The sequence below is a fragment of the Pristis pectinata genome, chromosome 6 (genome assembly GCF_009764475.1).
Source record: "Pristis pectinata isolate sPriPec2 chromosome 6, sPriPec2.1.pri, whole genome shotgun sequence".
Taxonomy (NCBI): domain Eukaryota; kingdom Metazoa; phylum Chordata; class Chondrichthyes; order Rhinopristiformes; family Pristidae; genus Pristis; species Pristis pectinata.
The window spans coordinates 22,652,444-22,674,827 of record NC_067410.1 but is presented as its reverse complement, the minus strand read 5'-3'; the positions used below and the strand labels follow the sequence as shown (position 1 = coordinate 22,674,827).

The window sequence follows — 22,384 nt, the reverse complement described above, 5'->3', positions numbered from 1 at the left end:
ACTGCAATGAGTTCAGTGTTGATATGCCAGTGGCTCATGGCTTGAAACCTTTGCAGAGTCTTAAGCTTTCTGAAGCTGTGGGTGTAAATGCTTGCAATTTGGCAATTTCACAGCCAACTCTGGCCCAGAATGAAGGATCTGGAAATTTGGAAAAAAACTTCAACAAGGTTATCTTCAGATGTGGTGCAGAAAAGTAAATAATTAGGAAAAGAAAAAAAGATTAAATCAATTAGTTGAAATACAGTTGACACATCTGTTAGTTTTTTATGCATTTAAAATTGTCTTTAGGGACTCTTTGGTAACTGAGAGTTGACTGCATCACTTTGAAATAATAGAATGCAATTCATTTTTAATAAGTCCATAACCATTTATTCTAAGTTACAATAAGAGGTGCATAAAACGATCCATGGTATGAAAACAATGCCACTTTCCATGCCCATTGTTTAGTATTTATGACCTCATTTAAATATTAAACAAAGCCCCTTGCACAGTAGTAATTTATAGAATTAGTATAAAGAACATGTGGTATGTCTCTAATCGAACGCTATAATGACATGAATCTATTGTTGCATCCACTGTCAAGATATTAAATGCTTTTTTATTTGTAGGAAAAAATGAATAAGCTACTGGAAGTATATGAAAAGCTTGGCGGTGAAGCAGATATTGTCAATCCAGCTAATGAACTTATTAAAGAGGGGCAGATTCAAAAGCTGTCAGCTAAAAATGGTTCGGCTCAAGATCGGTACCTGTTTCTGGTAAGCCATCTAAATCATAATCAGATTTTATAAAGTATCAGCGTTTATCTTTCCCCCACCCCGCACTTTAGCAGCTAAGGTCCATTCCCTCATAGAGCGGCTCCATAATTTTTAGTAACCATTGCTTCTGTTATTCCAAACTTAATTTGCCTCCCTAAAACTGATGGTGTAGAATAGGAGGATGCAGACAGTTGTGCAATGTTACTATTTTGTTTAAGATAGCTGCATTTTTTCATTTTCCACTTTGGAAATATGATTTGTTACCCTCCATTCCTCACTGTTGTTGTTTTGTTATTAATAACATATTCCCATTTGAAGAAAGCAGTAAAGTTACAGTTATGTTAGCCCCTTTTCACCCATAAAAGTTTTATTGCATATGCTATTGTGTTGCAGGAAAATGATCACTGCTTTACTGAAAAAGAATGGGGCACAAACCCAGAGCTTCATGACTCTGAAAAATGGTTGTCTTCACTTGAGTAAACAAAATAAAATGCTAATTGATTTATGAGAATGTGTTGTACTCAGTTTGAGGGAAGAATTGACTAAGCAACTAAGCTAAAAGTGTGTTTCCTGAAAAATGTTTGATTGCATTACAGACAAATATAAAATCACAGAATCATGCTGTTCAAAGGAATTTCACATGTTGTATAATTTTGTAACAGTTTGGATATTTTTTTAAAGCTTTTGCATTAATTTTTGCAAGGAAATAGCTTGATACCTACATTGCTTCAATGATTTATTGAACTTTTATTATCTCCTGTCAATTACAATTATTACTTAAATGGAAATTACGCCTTGTTTTTTATCATAATTGTTCAATATTAGTTGTATTATTTTATAACCAGCGGTTGCATTAGGCATTTTAATCTGTCTGCTGCCAGCTGCAGATCTCATCTGTGTATTGCAACTGGATTAGAATGAATGGATGCTGTTTGAAATCAAATATTTTTACCTTTAGTTCAACAATATGGTTCTTTACTGTGTGCCAAAGCTTCGACTGATGGGACAGAAATTCAGTGTGAGAGAAAGGATCGACATTGCTGGAATGCAGGTTTGTGATATAAATTTCTTTTTACAAAATATTTCACAGAACATATATTAGTATGTTTGGAATAATTTAATCTCCTTCTTCAGGTCCAAGAAATTGTGAAATCGAATGTAACTCATACGTTTACAATAATAGGAAAGCAGCGATCCCTGGAACTTCAGGCAAGGTATATTGAATGTTTTAAATCATCATTCTGATTATTCTGGTTAAACTTTCTGTTCAGTTTGTAAAACAAATGTGCATTAGATTGAAAATGTATGAAAGGAAGATTTTTAATGCTTGTTGAAAGTAAGAATTTAAACAAAAGTGACACAACTATCAATATAATTAATTATCCAAAATGCTAATTTTTCAGGACTGAGGAAGAAAGGAAAGATTGGTTTCAGGTATGGAATGTTTATCAAAAGATTTTGTTACTGCTTTGTTTTCCTGTCAATTCTGGAATTATTTAGCTATCATAAAAGCATGGGTTTTTTTTATTAGGTTATTCAAGCTACTATTGAAAAGCACAAGCAAAACAGTGAGACTTTCAACAAGGCTTTCAATAGTTCTTTCTCAAGGGATGAAGAAAATCCTCCAGATTCCCCTGTAAGTACAACAGGTATTCGAGAATGCAATGTATGGCTGCCTAATAGGCAGTCAAATCAATGATGAGCAATTTAGGGCAAACAAAATAGAAGACTGGGAGAATGTAGTGATTCTGAGCTCATTTTGATATCAACATGGTCCCTAGTGGAGCCTGCCAATGCAGACTATGCATCTGGAGCTGTAAATATTGGACAGATATTCTGGTGTGAAATTTTAAATTATGAGTTGTCTACTCAAACGTGAATTCAAAATAGCAACTTAGGATGCAAAATGGTATATTAATCTATTCCTTCCCTTTAGTATTTTAGTGCCCACCTAAGGAAGAAGAAGGCCATCTCAGCACTTTCATTATAGAAGAGGCTTCCTGCTCTCTTTCCTCCATGTTGCATCTTAATGCTCTGTCTTTCAGCCCTTTGTTCAAAGGCCTACACATACTGGAAAAACTCTGAAAACCCTCTCAATCATCTTCGTCATCTTCTCAGAAAACTCAGTCAGGTTTGTAAGACATGACCTTCGCCTGCACAGAGCCATGCTGATTATCCCTAATAAGTCCATGCTTATTTTAGGTGTGAGTAGATCCCATCCCTAAGAATCTTCTTCAATAATTTCCCTACCACTGATGTAAGACTCCCGTGCTGATAATTGCTGGATTATCCTTATTGCCCTTCTTAAACAAAGGAACAACTTTGGCTCTTCTCCAGTCCTCTGGGAGGACCTCATCTGTGGCTAAATAGGATACAAAGATCTCTGTCAAGGCCCCAGAAAGCTCCTCTTTTGCCTCTCTCAATAACCTAGGATAGATCCCATCAGGCCTTGGGGACTTGTCTACCTTAATGTTCTTCAAGAGACCCAACACCACCTCCTTCTTGATATCAACATGTCACAGAATATCAGCATACCCCTCCCTGATCTCGCTGTCCTCTATGTCCCTCTACTTGGTGAACTTGTTTAGTACCTCACCCACTTCCTCTGGCTCTAGGCATAAATTCCCTCCTTTGTCCTTGCGTAGTCTTACCGTCTCCCTAGCTACCCTCTTGTTTTTCATGTATGTATCATCATGTGTGCTTTACATGCAACATTTCAGGTATGCTTTGATTGCAGTGTATGATAGTGATTCATTAAAGTAATTTTCTTTCAAAATCCTGCCACCATTTCTAACTGCTGCAACACACTACCATCTTGTTGGCAATAGTAAAAAAACTATTGCCAGGATTTTACAGGAAATGTCAGTATTCACCTGCATAACTACTAACATTTCCCCACGTGACTGAGCAACCTTGGGATCCTTGTACAAGTTGCGGTCAGTGGTTTGTTGTTGTTTATCTGAATGTGCTCCAGTCCTGTCCTCCTTATCCTACACAGTGATTGTGCAGGCAGGTTGGACCTGGTTACGGGATGCTTGCCCATCCCTTACAGTGGCTGTGAAGGACAGCCAAATGGAAACTTTTCAGAGTTTGCATATTTGACAGCTTTACTGGTTCCAGCCGAGCCAAGCCAGGATGCCAGTCAAGGTTTTTTTTCCTCCTTTGTGTGGAGGGAGCTTGTCCTGTCTCTTCCCATTCCATGTAATGACATTACATCACAACACCCATTTGATTCACAGGATCTTGCTGCTGAGCTTTTTTCATAGGTTTTAAATGGAGCCAATTGCACCAGGTAAGTATGTACTGCGTTCAGAAGTCAATGGATTGTGTGGACAGATCACTATTGACTATAAATTCTGGACCAATATCCTTAAAAGGCAGACCCAATTCTGTCTGTCGTGAAATCATGGAAGTTCCAACAACCTACATTTAATGAATGCCTTTACCAATACTGGGTAAAGTACATGCCTTAGGTTGTTTGAAGTATTGCAAAGCGAATAATGGTGATCAACAATTAGCATCATACCACCCGCCACAGCCCCAATCTTCCCTTAAAGCTCAGTATCCATATTTTATTATTCTGTGCCTTGGGAAATTTCAATGTTTAAAATGTTTTATAAATTCAATTAATTATGAAATTCTCAAATGATTGACAATTCAGTTGTAATATCTTTGTTAAAATAAATGTTTGCTCTTGTAGGTAGCAGGTGCAACTTGTGCTGAATCTAATGCAGGAGGAGACTTCTCCAGCCCATCTTTGGTGAGTGAACATTGAAGTTATTCAGACTACATTCTTACACATACAGTAATTTGCAGAAACACACAGACTATGAATATTTTATTCCAGTTAATAGGAAATGTGTAGTTATTGTGAATCCTTTATTATAATTATAGGATATTCTTATCTAAGTTATAAGGAACAGAATCTGCCATAAATTGCTTTAAATATGCTAATAGATATAGCATTTTGTTTATATAATTTTGTTTATTTCAAGTTGAAGGATACTGTCCAATTGGTGTGTCGTCTTCTCACTGGCTTCTGTTTTTATTTCTCCTCTTTTTTTCTTACTCTTTCTCTTGTAATCCATTTCCTGGATTTGAAATGATAGGCAGTGTGGTAGTGATTTGCGCTGCGTCCAACAACCCAGGCAATGATTCCAGGCCACAACTTGAACTTCCTTGCTGGGGTGCATGAAATGGTTAAAGAGGGCATTTGATTGGAAGCAGTGGGAAAGAGAAAGTGGGAGGGCAAGGTCTGGTAATTCAAAACAAAAGGGAGGGAAAACAGTAAAGGTTAGGAGGTGAAGAACAGGAGAGGGGTGGGGGGAAGAGAGAAGGCAGGACAAAGAAATAATGAAAGGTCTTGGGATCCTGGACAGAAACAAATCTCAAACTAAGATTCTGGCCATATCTGAGCAATGTGGTTTTCAACTACTCATGTTTACGTGTGAGTTTAATTCTATAAAGGTTGATGCAGAATCACCATCAAAAAAAAATTGAAGTGTATGAGCCACACAGGATTTTTAATAACTTGTGGAATTTTACTTCTGTTTAGACAATTAGCATTGAGGCAAGCAATCCTGCATTTAACAAGATTATAAAATAGCTTTCTGATCAGATCTTTCTATAAAATTAGTGTTACGAACCAGCAACAAAAGAAACACTCGGAGTCATGTGATAAGTGTTAAAAACTACTTTATTAATAACTACTTATGATAATAAGAAAAATAAAAGTAAAAATGTTAGAATGTTAGAAATAAAAATGTTAAACCTTAAGCATTAACCCCAAAACCAAACTCGTAGTGTGTGTGTGTGGCAAAGTCCCAAACTCTAAGTCCAGGAATGGTTATTAAAGTCCAATTCAGCAAGCCATAAGGTGAAACATGAGCAAAGGCTTCTTCAACAACCACCGTTGTCTGAAGATAAAACATAGATGTAGAGAGAACATAGAGAGTAATTACGAATCCAAATGTTCCACGATGGAACCCAAACAACACCTCAGTGTTTACTCGGTAGTGACTTCCTCACCCCGAAAAGCATCCGAATCGTGGCCGTCCACGCAAATACCTGTTTCCCTCTACAGGTCAGCAACAAAGTGAACTCCACTGGATTACTCCCAATTTCCATACGTGGATTGTAGTACCAGACACAGTTATCCTTCGATAGAGAAACTAGCAGGCTGATGTCTCTCTCTCTTTCTTCTCTCTCTCTCTTCTGACTGACTTCTTCAACAACGTCATTCCGTGCTTTATCTTTTGTTGACGTAAGCACGCCCACACACCACACACACACACACACACACACACACACACACACCATTTTGCTCTATCTTAAAGGGACATTCACCAATAGTAACCTAGCCCGTAATATTAGTTATCTGTTGATTTCTTGTAATCATGGCTGTCAGAAATATAACTCAACTAAAACGTTTACACAGCACTTTTGATTTTTCATCAAAAGTTGATGTTCTAGTTGGATGTTCTATGGAATATGTTTTGTTCTATTGTTAGCTGTTTAATGAACTAGTACTTACTGTATATTCATGTATTTTGAATTGTGGGAATTGTAGTTTGTGATTGGTGTAATGGTGACACCTTTCAGATGATTTGTTATAGAAAAGATAATTCTCTGTATTTGGAAGATAGTTTAAGAACATTGAGCTTACCTCCCTGGACAAGTAGTTTGCATTGTCTGTCTGCAGTTGCAGAAAGAGCTGTGGTTTGCACACAAGTTTGCAGAAGTAATAGCAACAATGAAAAAAATTCACAGAACTACCATTAGTGGTGTTCTTTCAGCTTCCTGACGTGGTTAAACTTTTTTTTTAATATAAAGGCACAAATGTATGGATAGCAACAAACACTTAAAGACATTAATCATTGTTATTCATGGTTGAATTTAAATCATGTTATTGATGGAAGTAGTTCTGAGAGGATGAAACTAAAGTGACAGAGACAATTGTGACATTTTTGCTGAAGTATCTAAACATGCAATGAAAGGAAGTTGACTGAAATAACGTGTACAGTGGTGCGGTGACTATGATGTAGAGGAATTGTTCAAGTTCTACCTTGCATTGACGTTCCTATAGAGAAGCTTGCCAAGTCTTTTGATTCTCTTCCTCTGGGGGTCAGTATAAGCTTTTCTAATACAAGTGCAACAGTTCCTGCACTGTCTTTCAGATGAGCATTTGCAGTGATGCAAATTACAGCCATTCTGCTTTTAATATTAGTTGCTGTATGATGCAGCATTTAAACTGAAGTTGTGAAAACCTTGTGTCATGGGTTGAGGTGGCAGGATAGTTGATATTTGAATTTGTGATTCCTGAGCTTCATGAAACCATCAGTTGGGACTTTATATTCCTGGAATTGTGGAGGAGAATCTCTCCCAGTTTGTTTCATCCCACAGCTTACGTGGACATTATGTGGAATTGTTGAAAAATCTGCTTGGAAGTTTTTTATAGTATTACCAATTTTCTCAGTTGAGGGAGACTAATGACTGCTATTGAAAAGAATTGTAAATTAATGCCAAATATTTCTGCTTTGTCTTGTGTAATGTTATATAATGAACTACATTAAATTTAAATATTCTGGGTTTTTTCCACATACCTTGATGCTTCATGCACTAGTTTTCCATTGTCCTGATCTGACAAAATGACAGGTCATTGAATGAATATGTCTCTGGAATAGTTAAAAGTTTTCATTAATGGAGTCTGTAATTTCTGTTTAAGGATAGCTCTATTCTATGGAAGTTGTGAACTTTCAACAAACAACAGCTACTTAGATGGCAAATTACTTCTCAGTCCAATTCTGTGTCCCTTTTCTCTCCATATCTTACTCTTGCTCTTCCCCAGCAGCAGAGAGTGAATCTGCTGCAGTTCCCCAGTGGGTATGCTGAGGAATTTACGTGTTGAATTTGTGCCAGGTTCGACCAGGCACAGGAACAGCAAACCCACTCATTTCACTGGAAAGGAACTGCTGCAAGGGACGAGTAAGTATCAGGTAATGCACATAATTAAAAAGAATAAGAAACCAATTTATTCAAAATAAGTATTTTGCCTTTTAATTCAATCTATTCATTGATTTTTAATAGTTTTTGAATGTGTCGGGGCATTGACAAATTTGATAGGGGATTGTCACAAGTTTTCTTCAGCTGTTTCATGGGCATAATTTGTTCTGGCCCACTCACGTGACCACATTAAGTTGCACAAGGTCCTGCTTCATCAAAGTTTCAGGGTGACATTTACCAGCATGTTGACAACAGTGGATCACCAAAATGTAAGCAAGTATTTACCAAGTTTTTTTAAAGAAAGTATATTTGCGTGAAATAAAAGCAATGTCTTGAAACCAAACACTAACTTGGAACTTAGGTTTCAAAGCTTCATCTTTTCTCTGAAAAACAAACACTTAGCCACACTGGACATTTAGTGTTTAAATCCCTTCCAAACTAAAACATGACTTAAGGATCTCAAAATAAATATATAGAACTGAGGTTTGTCAAGCAAACACAACTTTCTGCCCTACTCCCGAAGTCAAAATCACCCTCCCTCTCTCTGAAAAGCTGTCTCAGGATTCCTGTAGGCTGGATCTACAGAGATGTACTTGATGTAACACTTTTGACTTCTGCAAAGCAACAGATTGTGGAAAAGCTCTCTCTGCAGAGAGGGGACCAAACTTTTGCATTCACACTTGGAAGATGCATTTGTCTTCAGTGCAGGGCTCCCAAAAGTGCAGGCATTCATGGAGTGCAGCATTCCATTGTAGACAACCCCTGGCAACTTCCTTCCACAAGTGTCCTTTTGCACAAGGAAGCTGTCCCCTGTGTACACTGTTTTACAAAAGCCTGCTAAGGTTCCTTCCTTCCTCCCCCTCCCCAGGAGGAATCTGCCACTTCCTCTCCCATCAAAATCGTATGTACACATTCCATGCCAGTGCTACCCCGGAGCTGACAAAGTGCTATATTGTGCTGTAACGCTTTAAGGAATACTGCTTGAAGTCAGAGTTATGAGGAGGAGCTTGTAATGTGGGAAATTCAGCTATTTTCCTGAAAAAGATTAGTGCTAAAACAGAGAGCCTGGTTGTGTTCTTTTGGAATTAGCACTTAAGAACTTCGCGATTTACTTGTTTATTTTTAAAAGAGCCATACGAGACGTAATTATGAAGATTGCTAATGTATTTTAATGCTAAAAACAGTGCAGTTAGTTTTCAAGGCCTCTCCGTTGCCAGGGCATCAGTGAATAAATGTGTTCAGGGTCATTAGCCAATAAAAAGTGCACCGGTTCTGCTACTTCGTCCCATCTCTAAGTTTTTGATTCTGCTTGATTGAGACAGTTGCAGAATAGTGTGCTTTGTTGGTTCACAAAGAAACAGCAGTTACAGTAATTCTAACAATACACAATCATGTGAGTTTTATACAATAAACATACAACCTGTTGCTGATTTTAGCCCAGTTGTTTACGCAGACAAGTAACAGCATGGTTGTATGTTTCAGTTCTGGCAGCAAGCGCCAGGACAGAGCAGGGAGGTTTCCTGTTTGGTTGTCTTCTTGAACTGGTTGTGGTTTTAATGGAAAACAAACCATTCTCCTCAGCTATACTAAAACCCATTTTCTGGTCTACGTCTGTGTTCCACTGCTATCCTTTATAAATAATTTGACCTGTACCTTCCAAGGCCTTACTGGTATAGTCAAGTAACTGCCCAGCACATACAGATTGTAGCTCAGTATGTGGCAATATGTAAAAGTAAGTGGTGTCCTGTAATGCCTTTACACGTTTTATTAATTAGAAACCTATTTCCTCACATTGCTTCAGCACTACAACTTACAATATGTCAGCAGTGAGCACAGGTGGCTTATCACTGCCAGCGAGTTATAACTATTTGCATTTTGCTGTTTTATTCTTTCACTTAATCTTGTGTATCATTCAACTCAGTTTCACTTCAGGTTTAGTGATTTAAATAATAATGTAAATTTACTATGTTTTACTCTGTTGTCTGTAAGAAATCTTCATTTTGATTGTTTGAACAGCTTACTCGTTGGTTCTCCTGCTCACAGATCCCCTGTGAAGGGGTTTGAATTCAGGCAGACTGGAAAACTGCACAACCAGCTCACTCAAAAATATGTGGGCTCGCTATGTGAAGTGAATGATGAAGGCTATTCCTTTGTCAGGGACTGATATCTGGGCCATTCTGTTTTTGGCCAGAGACAAGCAAGTCTGTTACTTATATTACATCCCTTTAAAGTATTTTTTAAGTAGTCTGGGACCAATAGTTGTGTTATTTTGCAATTACAAAGCACTATATATGAAAGTGGTATACCCAGACACCACCGTCTGCAGGCTTAACTTGTGGCAATATCTGTTTACGCATTTACAAAGTATTACCTAAATTTAGTGTGAGACTATTTCAATTTGCATATAGCATGTTAAATTTAAGGTGAGAATTATTTGCACTTCAAAAATTGGCAGTAGCAGGTTGAATGAATTATTTCATGTGAAATTGAAATGCAGCAGAAGTGATAAAGAGTTAACAAAGTGTGCATTGGTTCATGGAAAGTGAATCTGGGGTAATTATTAGTGGAAAACCAAGGAGATGGCACACTGGTATTCTGTACTGGGTTTCACTATAGAGAATCTAAATAACACCTTAGCAATAATTGGAAAGAAACTTGGGCGAATTACAATCACCCAGGGAAGTAGTACTAAGCAAATTGTTGGAACTGAAGGCTGACAAATCCTCAGATCCTGATTGTTGATGTTACAGTGTTAATTATCCAAAATTCCCTAGACAAGGGGAAGATTCCATTAGATTGCAAAATAGCAAGTGTAACTCCTTTATTTATAGAGAAAGGATGACAGAAAGCAGAAAATGACAGACCAGTTGGCTTAATATCTATCATAGGAAAATGTTAGAAGCTGTTATTAAAGGCATTATGGCAGGACACTTAGTAAGGTTCAAGACCATCAGGAAAAGTCAATGTGGTTACGTGAAAGAGAAATGATATTTGGCCAATTTATTGAAATTCTTTGAAGAAGTAACATGTGCTGTGGGTGATGGCGAACTAGTGAATGTAGCATACTTAAATTTCCGGAGGGCATTTGATAAGATGCCGCATCACAGGTCATGGAAAATAAAATCTCATAGTGCATTAGGTAATGTATTAGCTTGGAAAGAAAGCTTGCTGGCTTATCGATTACAGCTCGGCATTCAACACCATCATCCCTTCAGTACCAATCAACAAGCTTCAACAACTGGGCCTCTGTACCTCCCTCTGCAACTGAATCTTCGACTTCCTTATTGGGAGACCACAATCAGTATGTATCGGTAGTACCATCTCCTCCTCACTGACAATCAACACAGGCGCACTTCAAGGATGTGTGCTTAGCCCACTGCTCTACTCTCTCTACACTCATGACTGTGTGGCTAGGCACAGCTCAAACATCATCTATAAATTCGCCAATGACACCTCTGTTGTTGGCAGAATCTCAGATGGCAATGAGGAGGCGTACAGGAGCGAGATAGATCGATTGGTTGAGTGGTGTCATAACAACAACCTCGCACTCAATGTCAGCAAGACCAAGGAATTGATTGTGGACTTCAGAAAGGGGAAGTCAGGAGAACACATACCAGTCTTAATTGAGGAGTCAGTGGTGGAAAGGGTGAACAGCTTTAAGTTCCTGGGCATCAACATCTCAGTGGATCTATCTTGGGCCCAACACATTGATGCAATCACGAAGAAGGCACGCCTGTGGCTTTACTTCATTAGGAGTTTGAGGAGATTTGGTATGTCACAAAAGACTCTTGCAAATTTCTACAGGTGTACAATGGAGAGCATTCTGACTGGTTGCATCACTGCCTGGTATGGAGGCGTCAATGTGCAGCGTCGAAAGAGGCTGCGGAGGGTTGTAGCACAGACAGCTCCTTCGTGGGCACAACCCTCTCTGCCATCAAGGACATCTTCAAGAGTCAGTGCCTCAAGAAGGTAGCGTCCATCATTAGGAACCGTCATCACTCGGGACATACCCTCTTCATGTTACTACCATTGGGAAGGACTTACAATAGCCTGAAGACCCACACTCAACGTTTCAGGAACAGCTTCTTCCCCTCCATCATCAGATTTCTGAACAGTCCATGAACACTACCTCATTATTCCTCTTCTGCACTATTTATTTATTTTGTAACTTATAGTAATTTTTATGTCTTTATGTCTTTGCACTGTACTGCTGCTGCAAAACAACAAATTTCACGACATATGTCAGTGATAATAAATCTGATTCTAGCTAACAGGAAAGAGTAGGCACACATGGGTCTACTTCTGGTTGACAAGATGTAACTATTCTTGTGCCACAGGGATTGGTGCTGCTCAGCTTTTTACAATACTTGTATAAATTATTTGGATGAAAGCTCTATAGGTATGATTGTTAAATTTTCTGGTGATTCAAAGATAGGCTGGAAAGTAGGTTGTGAAGAGGACATAAGAAGGCTACAAGGGGATATAGTCCAGCAAAGTGAGGGAGTAAAGATCTGGCACATGGAGTATGATGTGGAAAAATGTGAAATTTTCCCTGCCAAAGTGGACAATTAACAGCTACGACAAGTAATTAGGAAATCTAACAATGTTATTGTTTTATTGCTTGGGAATATAAAAGTAGGGAGGTTGTGCTTCAGTTCTTCAAGGTATTGGTGAAATCTAATCTGAAGTGTTGTGTGCAGTATTAGTCTCCTTATTGGTCTCCTATCTAGGAGAATATTAATGCACTGGAAGCAGTTCAGAGAAGATTTACCAGACTAATGGGAAGGGGTTATCTTACAAGGAAGGTTAGACAAGCTAGGCTTTTATCTGTAGGAGTTCTAATGAGATTGAAACTTATAAGTTCCTGAGTATTAACAGGGTGGATGTGAAATGATGTTTCCTCTTATAGGAGAATCTAGAACTTGGGCACATAATACAGATGAAACAAAATTCTTTCTCTGAGGAGTCTTTGGAGCCCTGATCCTCAGAGCCAAAGAAGCAAAGTCTTTGAAATTTATAGGCAGAGGTAGTTAGATTCAAATAAAGATAGAAGCAAAGGGGTGAAAGGCAACTGCAAGTAGGCAGGAATGCAGAGTTGGGGTTACAATTAGATCAGTCATGATTTTATTGAACGATGGAGTAACTTAAGTGGCTGAGTTGTCTCTTTCTGCTCTTCATATGTTCTGCTCTGTATTCGGCTTTAGAAAAAAGTTTAAAATAGTGAAAAATGTTTCAAAGTTTAGAATTTGTAAGAGTTCAAATTTCATCAGTCAGTTAAAATCTCGCATTGAACTCTACATTTGCAATTGGAATTGGTTTATTATTGTCACTCGTACCGAGGTACAAAGAAAAACATGTCTTGCATACTGTTCATACAGATCAATTCATTACACAGTGCATTGAGGTAGTACAAGGTAAAACAATACAGAATGCAGAATAAAGTGTAACAGCTACAGAGAGAGTGTAGAACAGGCAGACAATAAGGTGCAAGGCCATAATGAGGTAGATTTTGAGGTCAAGAGTCCATCTTATTGTACTAGGGAACCGTTCAATAGTCTTATAACAGCGGGATAGAAACTGTCCTTGAGCCTGGTGGTACGTGCTTTCAGGATTTTGTTTCTTCTGCCTGACGGGAGAGCGGAGAAGAGAGAATGCCCTGAATGGGTGGGGTCTTTGATTATGCTGGCTGCTGTACCGAGGCAGCAAGAAGCATCAACAGGGTCCATGGAGGGGAGGCTGGTTTCCATGATGTGCTGAGCTGTGTCCACAGCTCTCTGCAGTTTCTTGCGGTCAGTGGCAAAGCAGATGGCATACCAAGCCATAGTGCATTCAGATAGGATGCTTTCTATGGTGTATCGATAAATATTGGTGAGTGTCAAAAGGGACAGGCCAAATTTCTTAGCATCCTGAGGAAGTAGAGGCACTGGTGAGCTTTCTTGGCCATGGTGTCTACGTGGTTGGACTAGGACAGGCTATTGGTGATGTTCACTCTGAGGAACTTGAAGCTCACAACTCTCTCGACCTCAGCACCATTGATGTAGACAGGAGCATGTGCACTGCTCCTCCCCCCCACCCCTCTCTTCCTGAAGTCAATGACCAGCTCTTTTGCTTTGCTGACATTGAGGGAAAGGTGGTTGTCATGATACCATGTTACTAAGCTCTCTTTCTCCTTCCTGTACTCCGACTCATTGTTATTTGAGATACAGCCCACGGCAGTGGTATCATCTACAACCTTATAGATGGAGTTAGAGCAGAATCTGGCCACACAGTCGTGAGTGCATTTTTGTGCAGGTGTACAGTGCTCAAATCCAACAACCTCAAAACCCTGCTAACACACATGATCTATAAATAAATATCCCCATGCAATTGTGTGTTGTCATTGTTTCCTGTTATGATAAGTGTTTTTTGTTCTTTAGTCTGATGCTTCAAAGCTGGTGGTGTTCATCTGATTCTTATTTGCCTCTGCTTCTGTTCAGTTTCAGTTTTCAACCAGCCTCCTATTGAATGCAGAAAAATGTATCCTTGTATTCCTTGTGTATTTCCCTAGTGTACACTAAAGGAAGGGCATGTGTTCAGAGCTCTCTGCTGAACATTGGGGTGTATGTATGAGTTCACAGTCATCTCACTTCCAACTTTTTGATGTTAAAGTTCTATAGATGCTGAATGTGGAACACTAACTGATAGTTTACTCTGAATTTTTATTGTTTCTTTAATAACCACTAAATTCTTGTGGAATATCCCATTATATGGCACCAAATTTAGTGCAGAAAGGAGATACATTATAATAACAGTAGCTGTAATTCAGCACTAGATTTCATATTTGGCCAATGAAATTTGCAAATCAATTTGATCATTATTGAACAGTATTTCTATTTAAACATTAACTCTACAAATCCATTTGCAAGAAATTGTTGAAATACATTAGAGGTGTAGATGAATAGCATGTTTGTCAACCATATCTCAAATATTTTGTAATCTTTGGCATGAATAAAACCTGAAAAATTGGTTCACTTAAATTCATGCCAAAGTTGCTAATGTTATAAATCAGCTTAAGAGCATTGAATCAGAAAAGTAAGAAATAAGAGCAGAATTAGGCTATTCAGCCCCTTGAGTCTGCTCTCCCATTCGATCATGGCTGATTTATTTTTCCCGTTCAGTCCCATTCTTCTGCGTTCACCCCATGACCTTTGACGCCCTTACTAATCAAGAAGCTATCAACCTCTGCTTTAAATATACCCAGTGACTTGGCCTCCACAGCCATCCGTGGCAGTGAATTCCACAGATTCACCACCCTCCGGCTAAAGAAATTCCTCCTCATCTCTGTTCTAAAGGGACGTCCTTCTATTCTGAGGCTGTGCCCTCTGATCCTAGACTCTCCCACTACTGGAAACATCCTCTCCATGTCCCCGCTATCCAGGCCTTTCAATATTCGGTAGGTTTCAATGAGATCCCCCTCTCATCCTTCTAAACTCCAGCGAGTACAGGCCCAGAGCCATCAAATGCTCCTCATGTGTTAACCCTTTCATTCCCAGGATCATTCTCGTAAACTTCCTCTGGACCCTCTCCAATGCCAGCATATCTTTCCTTAGATATGGGGCCCAAAACTGCTCACAGTACTCCAAATGTGGTCTAACTAACACCTTATAAAGCCTCAGCATTACATGCTTTTATGTTCTAGTCCTCTCAAAATGAATGCTAACATTGCATTTGCCTTCCTTACTACCAACTCAACCTGCAAGTTAACCTATAGGGAACCCTGCACTAGGACTCTCAAGTCCCCTTGCATCTCCAATTTCCAAATTCGCTCCCCTTTTAGAAAATAGTCTATGCCGTTATTCCTTCTACCAAAGTGCATGACCATACATTTCCCTATGCTGTATTCCTTCTGTCACTTCATTGCCCATTCTCCCAACCTGCCCAAGTCCTTCTGCAGACTCCCTGATTCCTCAACACTACCTGCCCCTCCACCTATCTTTGTATCATCAAACTTGGCCACAAAGCCATCGATTCCATCATCCAGATCATTGACATACAACGTGAAAAGCAACGGACCCAACACCGACCCCTGCGGAATACCACTGGTCATTGGTGGCCAACCAGAAAAGGCCCCCTTTATTCCCACTCTTTGTCTTCTGCCAGTGAGCCAATCTTCTATCCATGCTAGGTACCTTTCCTGTAATACCATGGGCTCCTACCTTGTTCAGCAACATCTTATGTGGCACCTAGTGCAGGCACAGTAGTGTAGCAGTTAGCGTAACGCTTTACAGTGCCAGCAACCTGGGTTCAATTCCGGCCACTGTCTGTAAGGAGTTTGTACGTTCTCCCCATGTCTGCATGGGTTTCCTCCGGGTGCTCCGGTTTCCTCCCACACTCCAAAGACATACAGGTTAGGAAGTTGTGGGCATGCTATGTTGGCGCCGGAAGCGTGGCGACACTTGTGGGCTGCCCCCAGAACACTCCATGCAAAAGTTGCATTTCACTGTGTGTTTTGATGTACATGTGACTAATAAAGATATCTTAACTTATCTTAACCTTGTCAAAGGCCTCCTGAAAATCCAAGTAAACAGCATCCACTGATTCTCCTTTGTCTATCCTGCATGTTATTTCCTCAAAGAATTCCAACAGATTTGATAGGCAAGATCTCCCCTTAAGGAAACAATGATGACTCTTCCAAGTACCCCGAAACCAGTCCATCTGGTCCAGGTGACTTATCCACCTTCAGACCTTTCAGCTTCCCGAGCTCCTTCTCCTTAGTTAAGTGACTACACTCACTTCTGCCTCCTGACTCTCTCAAATTTCTGGCATGTTGCTGGTGTCTTCCACAGTGAAGACTGATGCAAAATACTTATTCAGTTCATCCGCCATTTTTTTGTTCCCCATTGCTACCTCTCCAGCATCATTTTCCAGCTGTCCAATGTCCACTCTTGCCTCTCCTTTTATCTTTATATATCTGAAAAAACTTTTGGTATCCCCTTCTATATTATTGGCTAGTTTACCTTCATATTTCATCTTTTCTCCCCTTACTGCATTTTTAGTTGCCTTCTGTTGGTTTTTAAAAGCTTCCCACTAATTTTTGCAATATTGTATGCCCTCTCTTTTGCTTTTATGCTGTTTGACTTCCCTTATCAGCCACGGTTGCTTCATCCTCCCTTTAGAATGCTGCTGCTTCTTTGGGATGAACTGATCCTGTGTCTCCTGAATTACTGCCAGAAACTCCTGCCATTGCTGCTGTACCATCGTCCCTGCTGGGGTCCCCTTCCAATCAACTTTGGCCAGCTCCTATCTCATGCCTCGGTAGTTACCTTTATTCAACTGTAATGCTGATACATCCAATTTTAGCTTCCCTCTCTCTCAAACTGCAGGGTGGATTCTATCATATTATCATCACTGTCTCCTAAGTGTTCCTTTACCTTAAGCTCCCTAATCAAAGCTGGTTCATTGCACAACACCAAATCCAGAATTGCCTTTTCCCTAGTGGGCTCAACCACCAGCTGCTCTAAAAAGCCATCTTGTAGGCATTCTACAAATTCCTTCTCTTTGGATCCAGTACCAACCTGATTTTCCCAATCTACTTGAATATTGAAATTCCCCATGACCACCATAACATTGCCCTTTTTACATGTCTCTTCTATCTCCTGTTGTAATTTGTACCCCACATCCTGGCTACTATTCGGAAGCCTGTATACAACTCCCATCAGGGTCTTTTTACTTTAGCACTTTCCTAACTCTACCTACAAGGATTCTACATCTTCTGATCCTATGTCATTTCTTGCTAAGGATTTGATTTCATTTTTTTACCAACAGAGCCACCCCACCCCCTCTGCCTACCTGCCTGTCTTTTTGATAGGATGTGTATCCTTGGATGTTTAGCTCCCAGCTGTGATCTTCTTTCAACCACGACTCTGTGATGCCCACAATGTCATACCTGCCAATTTCTAACTGTTGCGCTATAAGCTCATCTACCTTATTTCACAAACTGCATGCATTCAAATATAACACCTTCAGTCCTGTATTCACCAACCTTCTTCTCAAATTTGTCTTCATGTTGCCTGAAGTTAAATTCTTATCGCTTTCTAAACTTTCTGTTTTATTCTTTATTCTGGAAGCGTCAGTAACCTCTCCTGCACTCTCCTTCCCTATTACTTTATCCATACTTTTCCAATCTGTTGAACCCCCCCCCCCCCCCCCCCCCCCCCCACTATTTAGTTTAAAGCCCTATCCACAGCTCTACTTGCATGATTTACCAAGACCCTGGTCCTAATGTGGTTCAGGTGGAGCCCGCCCCATCGAAACAGCTCCCTTCTTCCCCAATACTAGTGCCACTGTCCCACGAATTCAAACCCACTTCTCCCACACCAATCTTTGAACTAGGCATTTAACTCTCTGATCTTATTGACCCTGTGCCGATTTGTATGTGGCTCAGGTAGCAATCCAGAGATTATTACCTTTTTGGTTCTGCTTTTTAATTTAGTCCCTAGCTGCTCAAATTCCCTCAGCAGAACCTCTTTCTTTCTTCTACCTATGTCGTTGGTACCCATATGAACCACGACAAACAGAACAGTACAGCACACTAACGGGCCCTTCGGCCCACGATATTGTGCCAACCTATATAAACCTTATCCACATTCTATCTATCACCTCTCTTGATCCTGTATTTTTCTTTCATACATGTGCCTATCTAAGAGTCTCTTAAATGACTGGATCATATCAGCCCCTACCACTCCCCCACACCCCAGTAGTGCATTCCAGGCACCCACCACTCTCTGGGGAAAAAAAAACTACCTCTAACATCCCCCCCTGAACTTTCCTCCAGGCACCTTAAATGGTGACCTCTAGTATAGGCCATTACCGCCCTGGGGAAAAGATGCTGGCTCTCCACTCCATCTATGCCTCTCATAATTTTATATACCTCTATCAAGTCGCCTCTCATCCTCTGTCTCTCCAAGGAGAAAAGCCCGAACTTGCTCAGCCTCTACTCATAAGACGTTTTCTCCAATCCAGGCAGCATTCTTGTAAATCTCCTCTGCACCCTCTCCAAAGCTTCCACATCCTTCCTATAGTGCAGCGACCAGAACTGAATACAATATTCCAGATGCAGTCTAACTAGGGTCTTATAGAGCTGCAACATTACCTCTCTGCTCTTGAACTCAATCTCCCGGCTAATGAAGGCCAGCACACCATACGCCGTTTTAACCACCCTATCAACTTGGACGGCAACTTTGAGGGATCTATGTATTTGGACCCCAAGATCCCTCTGTTCCTCCACTACTGTTACCACACTGTAAATAAAAAAAAAATTTTTAATTTTAAAAACTGCTAAGAATCCTGTCATTAACCATGTACTCTGCCCTCAAGTTATATCTTCCAAAGTGTACCACTTCACACTTTTCCAGATTGAATTCCATCTGCCACTTCTCTGCCCAGCTCTGCATCCTGTCAATATCCCGTTGCAACCTATGACAACCTTCTGCACCATCTACTATAGCACCAACCTTCGTGTTATCTGCAAACTTACCAACCCACCTTTCCACTTCTTCATCCAAGTCATTTATGAAAATCACAAAGAGCAGGGTCCCAGAACAGATCCCTAAGGAACACCACTAGTCACTGACCTCCAGGTTGAATTCTCCCTTTCAACAACCACCCTCTGCCTTGTGTGGGCAAGCCAATTCTGAATCGACTCAGCCAATTTCCCATGGATCCCATACCTCAGGACCTTCTGGATGAATCTACCATGGGGAACCTTGTCAAATGCCTTGCTAAAATTCATTTATTCCACATCCACTGCTCTACCTTCATCAATCTGTCTTGTCACTTCCTCGAAAAAGGAGGCACGACCTGCCCTTCACAAAGCCATGTTGACTATCCCTTATAAGACTATGCGTCTCCAAATTCACATAAATCTTGTCCCTAAGTATCCTCTCCAATAGCTTGCCCACCACTGACAACAGACTAACTGGTCTATAATTCCCAGGATTATCCCTTTTACCTTTCTTGAACAATGGAACAACATTTGCCATTCTCCAATCCTCCGGTACCACTCCGGTACTCAGGGAGGACTCAAAGATCATTGCTAATGATCCAGCTATCTCTTCCCTTGCTTCCCATAGTACCCTGAGCTATATCCTATCTGACCCCAGGGACTTATCTATGCTAATGCTTTTTAGTAGCTCCAACGCTGCTTTTTTTTGTACAAAATGTTTATTCGGTAAAAACACTACAAAAACCAACCAACAGCAAATACACCTCACCTAGTACAGAAAGAAACAACCCGGCCAAAACCAATACCCGCGCAACGCTATGCCCGCTACCACAACACACAACACTTCATACCAAAATCGCACCGGTCTCGTCCACGGCACACGCGATCCCCTGAGGGGCCCACCGAGCGTCCAACGCTGCTTCTTTCTTAACCTCAACGTGCTCCAACACATTTGCCTGTTCTACGCTAACTTCCCCTTCATCGCAGTCCCTCTCCTCAGTGAACTCTGAAGCAAAGTATTCATTTAGGACATCTCCTACCTCCTTCACCTCCAGCCACATTCCCCCCCCCCCCCCCCCACTTATTCCTGAGTGGTCCTACCCTCACCCTAGTCATCCTCTCAGATCTGTTGGACAAGCTCAACGGCTGAGGGTCCTCCAGCACTACCTCTTGGATCTCTTACCTGCCTCACATGCAGTCACACCCTCTTGTCCCTGACCACAGACCAAATTTGAAGTAATTAATCTAATGGATGTGACTGCCTCCTGAAACACAGCATCTGTGTAACTCTACCCCTCACTGATGTGTCGTAGTGTTTGAAGCTCAGATTCCAGGTCATCAACTTTGAGCCTGAGTTCCTTGAGCAACCAACACTTGCTGCAGCTGTGGTCACCAGGAACCACAATGGGGTCCACCAGCTCCCACATCATGCAGCTACAACACATCACCTGATCCTGCATCCCTACTTTATTTAATTAGTTGTAATTTGGTGTCTTTTTATTTAACTACTATAAAAATCCTGACCTGTTCTTACCTGCTACTCACCTGTGCCTCCTCGCCGAAGCCTCTTGAGCCAAAGCATCAGATTCCCACTCCTACACTGGCCCACTCTCACTATGACCGCTCCAAAAATATTTGAAGCTAACAGGAAACAGCAATGTGCACACAGTTCAGGGTGTGGTTGTATTGTGGAACTGATCATAGAATGAGCAGCAGAATATGAAGTTCAGCCAACAGTATGAGCTGCTGATCACTCTCTCACCCAGAAGAGAGCTTGGCTAAATGCAAGTGGCCGGTGTGTTTACTTTCTCATTGGCCTCCATTTAAATCAAACTTCCCACCATCTCTGATCTCAAGTGCAAGCTGTGTGGAAGTGACCTTCCTTTGCTTCAAGTTCAATAAACGCCTAGTTGCTGAGTTAATCTGCAATTTTTATGTCGATGTTCTTTCAAGAGTGGCACAATTTACCCTAGCACACAGAATCCATAATACCAGATCATTCATACGGTGCCTGTAACGAAGGAAAAGTCTCTGTGTGTTTCACAGGAGTTTAATGATGAAGTTTACTGAAAGTAGGAATATTAGGGCAGGTAGCTAAATGCTTGTTCCAGGGGATAAATATACAGGATAGCCTTAAAGGGGGTGGAGAGATGGAAAGCTGTATGAGAGCAACTCCAGAATTTAAGATATGATGATTCAAACCGCACCTCTCAATGGTGAGAACGAAGGAATTCGGGGATGTATAGGAAGCCAGAATGGGAAGATCACAGTTATCTATTGTTGCGGGTCTGGAGAAGACTGCAGAAATGGGGTGGATGAGCCCACGGAGGGCTTTGAACTTAAAGATGATAATTTTAAATTGGAATTGTTGGTGCCTCAGGAACCAATGTAGGTTGCTGAGCACAGCAGTGGTGAGGGACCACGTGAGTTTAAGAGGAGATCAAGTTTATGAAGGTTGAAGGTTGGGTTGGCCAGGGGAGGATGGGATTAATTGAGTCTGGAATAACTAAAACATTGATGCTGTTTTTAGGGGATCATTGAATAGTAGAAAAGAATGGCAGAAGAAATGATTTAGTCCATAAAGTGCAGTCTCTTTCTAAATTAGTCCAACTTAATCTGCTGTTTCCTAAATCTCTGAAAATCTTTCTCTTTCAAGTATTTGTCCAGGTTCCTTTAGAAGAATGCAATTAAATATGAATCCATCATCCCACGAGAGCATGCTTTCAAGATCCTAACCAATAATTGTGTCAAGGAAGAACATGAAGTATGCTGGCATCCCATTCAGTTTTCATTTGAGCATCAACACCTTTAGTTAATCTACCTGGCTAACATTAAACTTTATACTACTGTTCAAATGAGCAATAACTAGTATATAATTAAATATATCCAGGAATTTAATGTGCTACTTTAGAACATAGATTTGTTATTTGGTTTTTGCTCCATGGGTTGGAAAGGAAAATTGAACAGGGTTCAATTTGAGTGAAGAAGCACTACATTTAACTGTGATGTCTTCTGGGCTAAACCAGTGTCTCAAGGCCCTATCTAAAGAATGCCTTAGCCTTTACATGGAGTAAAAAAATTGTACATGAGAAAAAGTCAGCAACTGTAATGAAAAAGAGGAAAAAGCACCTCTAGTTCATGAGAC

General features: G+C 40.4%; 1 protein-coding gene across 6 annotated transcripts in view; it reads left to right on the top strand.

Annotated features, from left to right (window-relative positions):
• Nucleotides 1-22,384, top strand: part of fgd (faciogenital dysplasia) — a 207,185-nt gene that overhangs the window by 170,259 nt on the left and 14,542 nt on the right. For 5 of the 6 annotated variants that reach the window (XM_052018413.1, XM_052018407.1, XM_052018409.1 and 2 more), the window contains 6 exons: nucleotides 609-755; nucleotides 1,714-1,806; nucleotides 1,890-1,969; nucleotides 2,159-2,189; nucleotides 2,287-2,391; nucleotides 4,456-4,515. In XM_052018413.1, the coding sequence (XP_051874373.1) occupies nucleotides 609-755; nucleotides 1,714-1,806; nucleotides 1,890-1,969; nucleotides 2,159-2,189; nucleotides 2,287-2,391; nucleotides 4,456-4,515 (516 nt within the window). Of the gene's footprint in view, nucleotides 1-608; nucleotides 756-1,713; nucleotides 1,807-1,889; nucleotides 1,970-2,158; nucleotides 2,190-2,286; nucleotides 2,392-4,455; nucleotides 4,516-7,673; nucleotides 7,751-22,384 lie in introns of all 6 variants that reach the window. The other variant, XM_052018411.1, reaches the window with a different exon arrangement.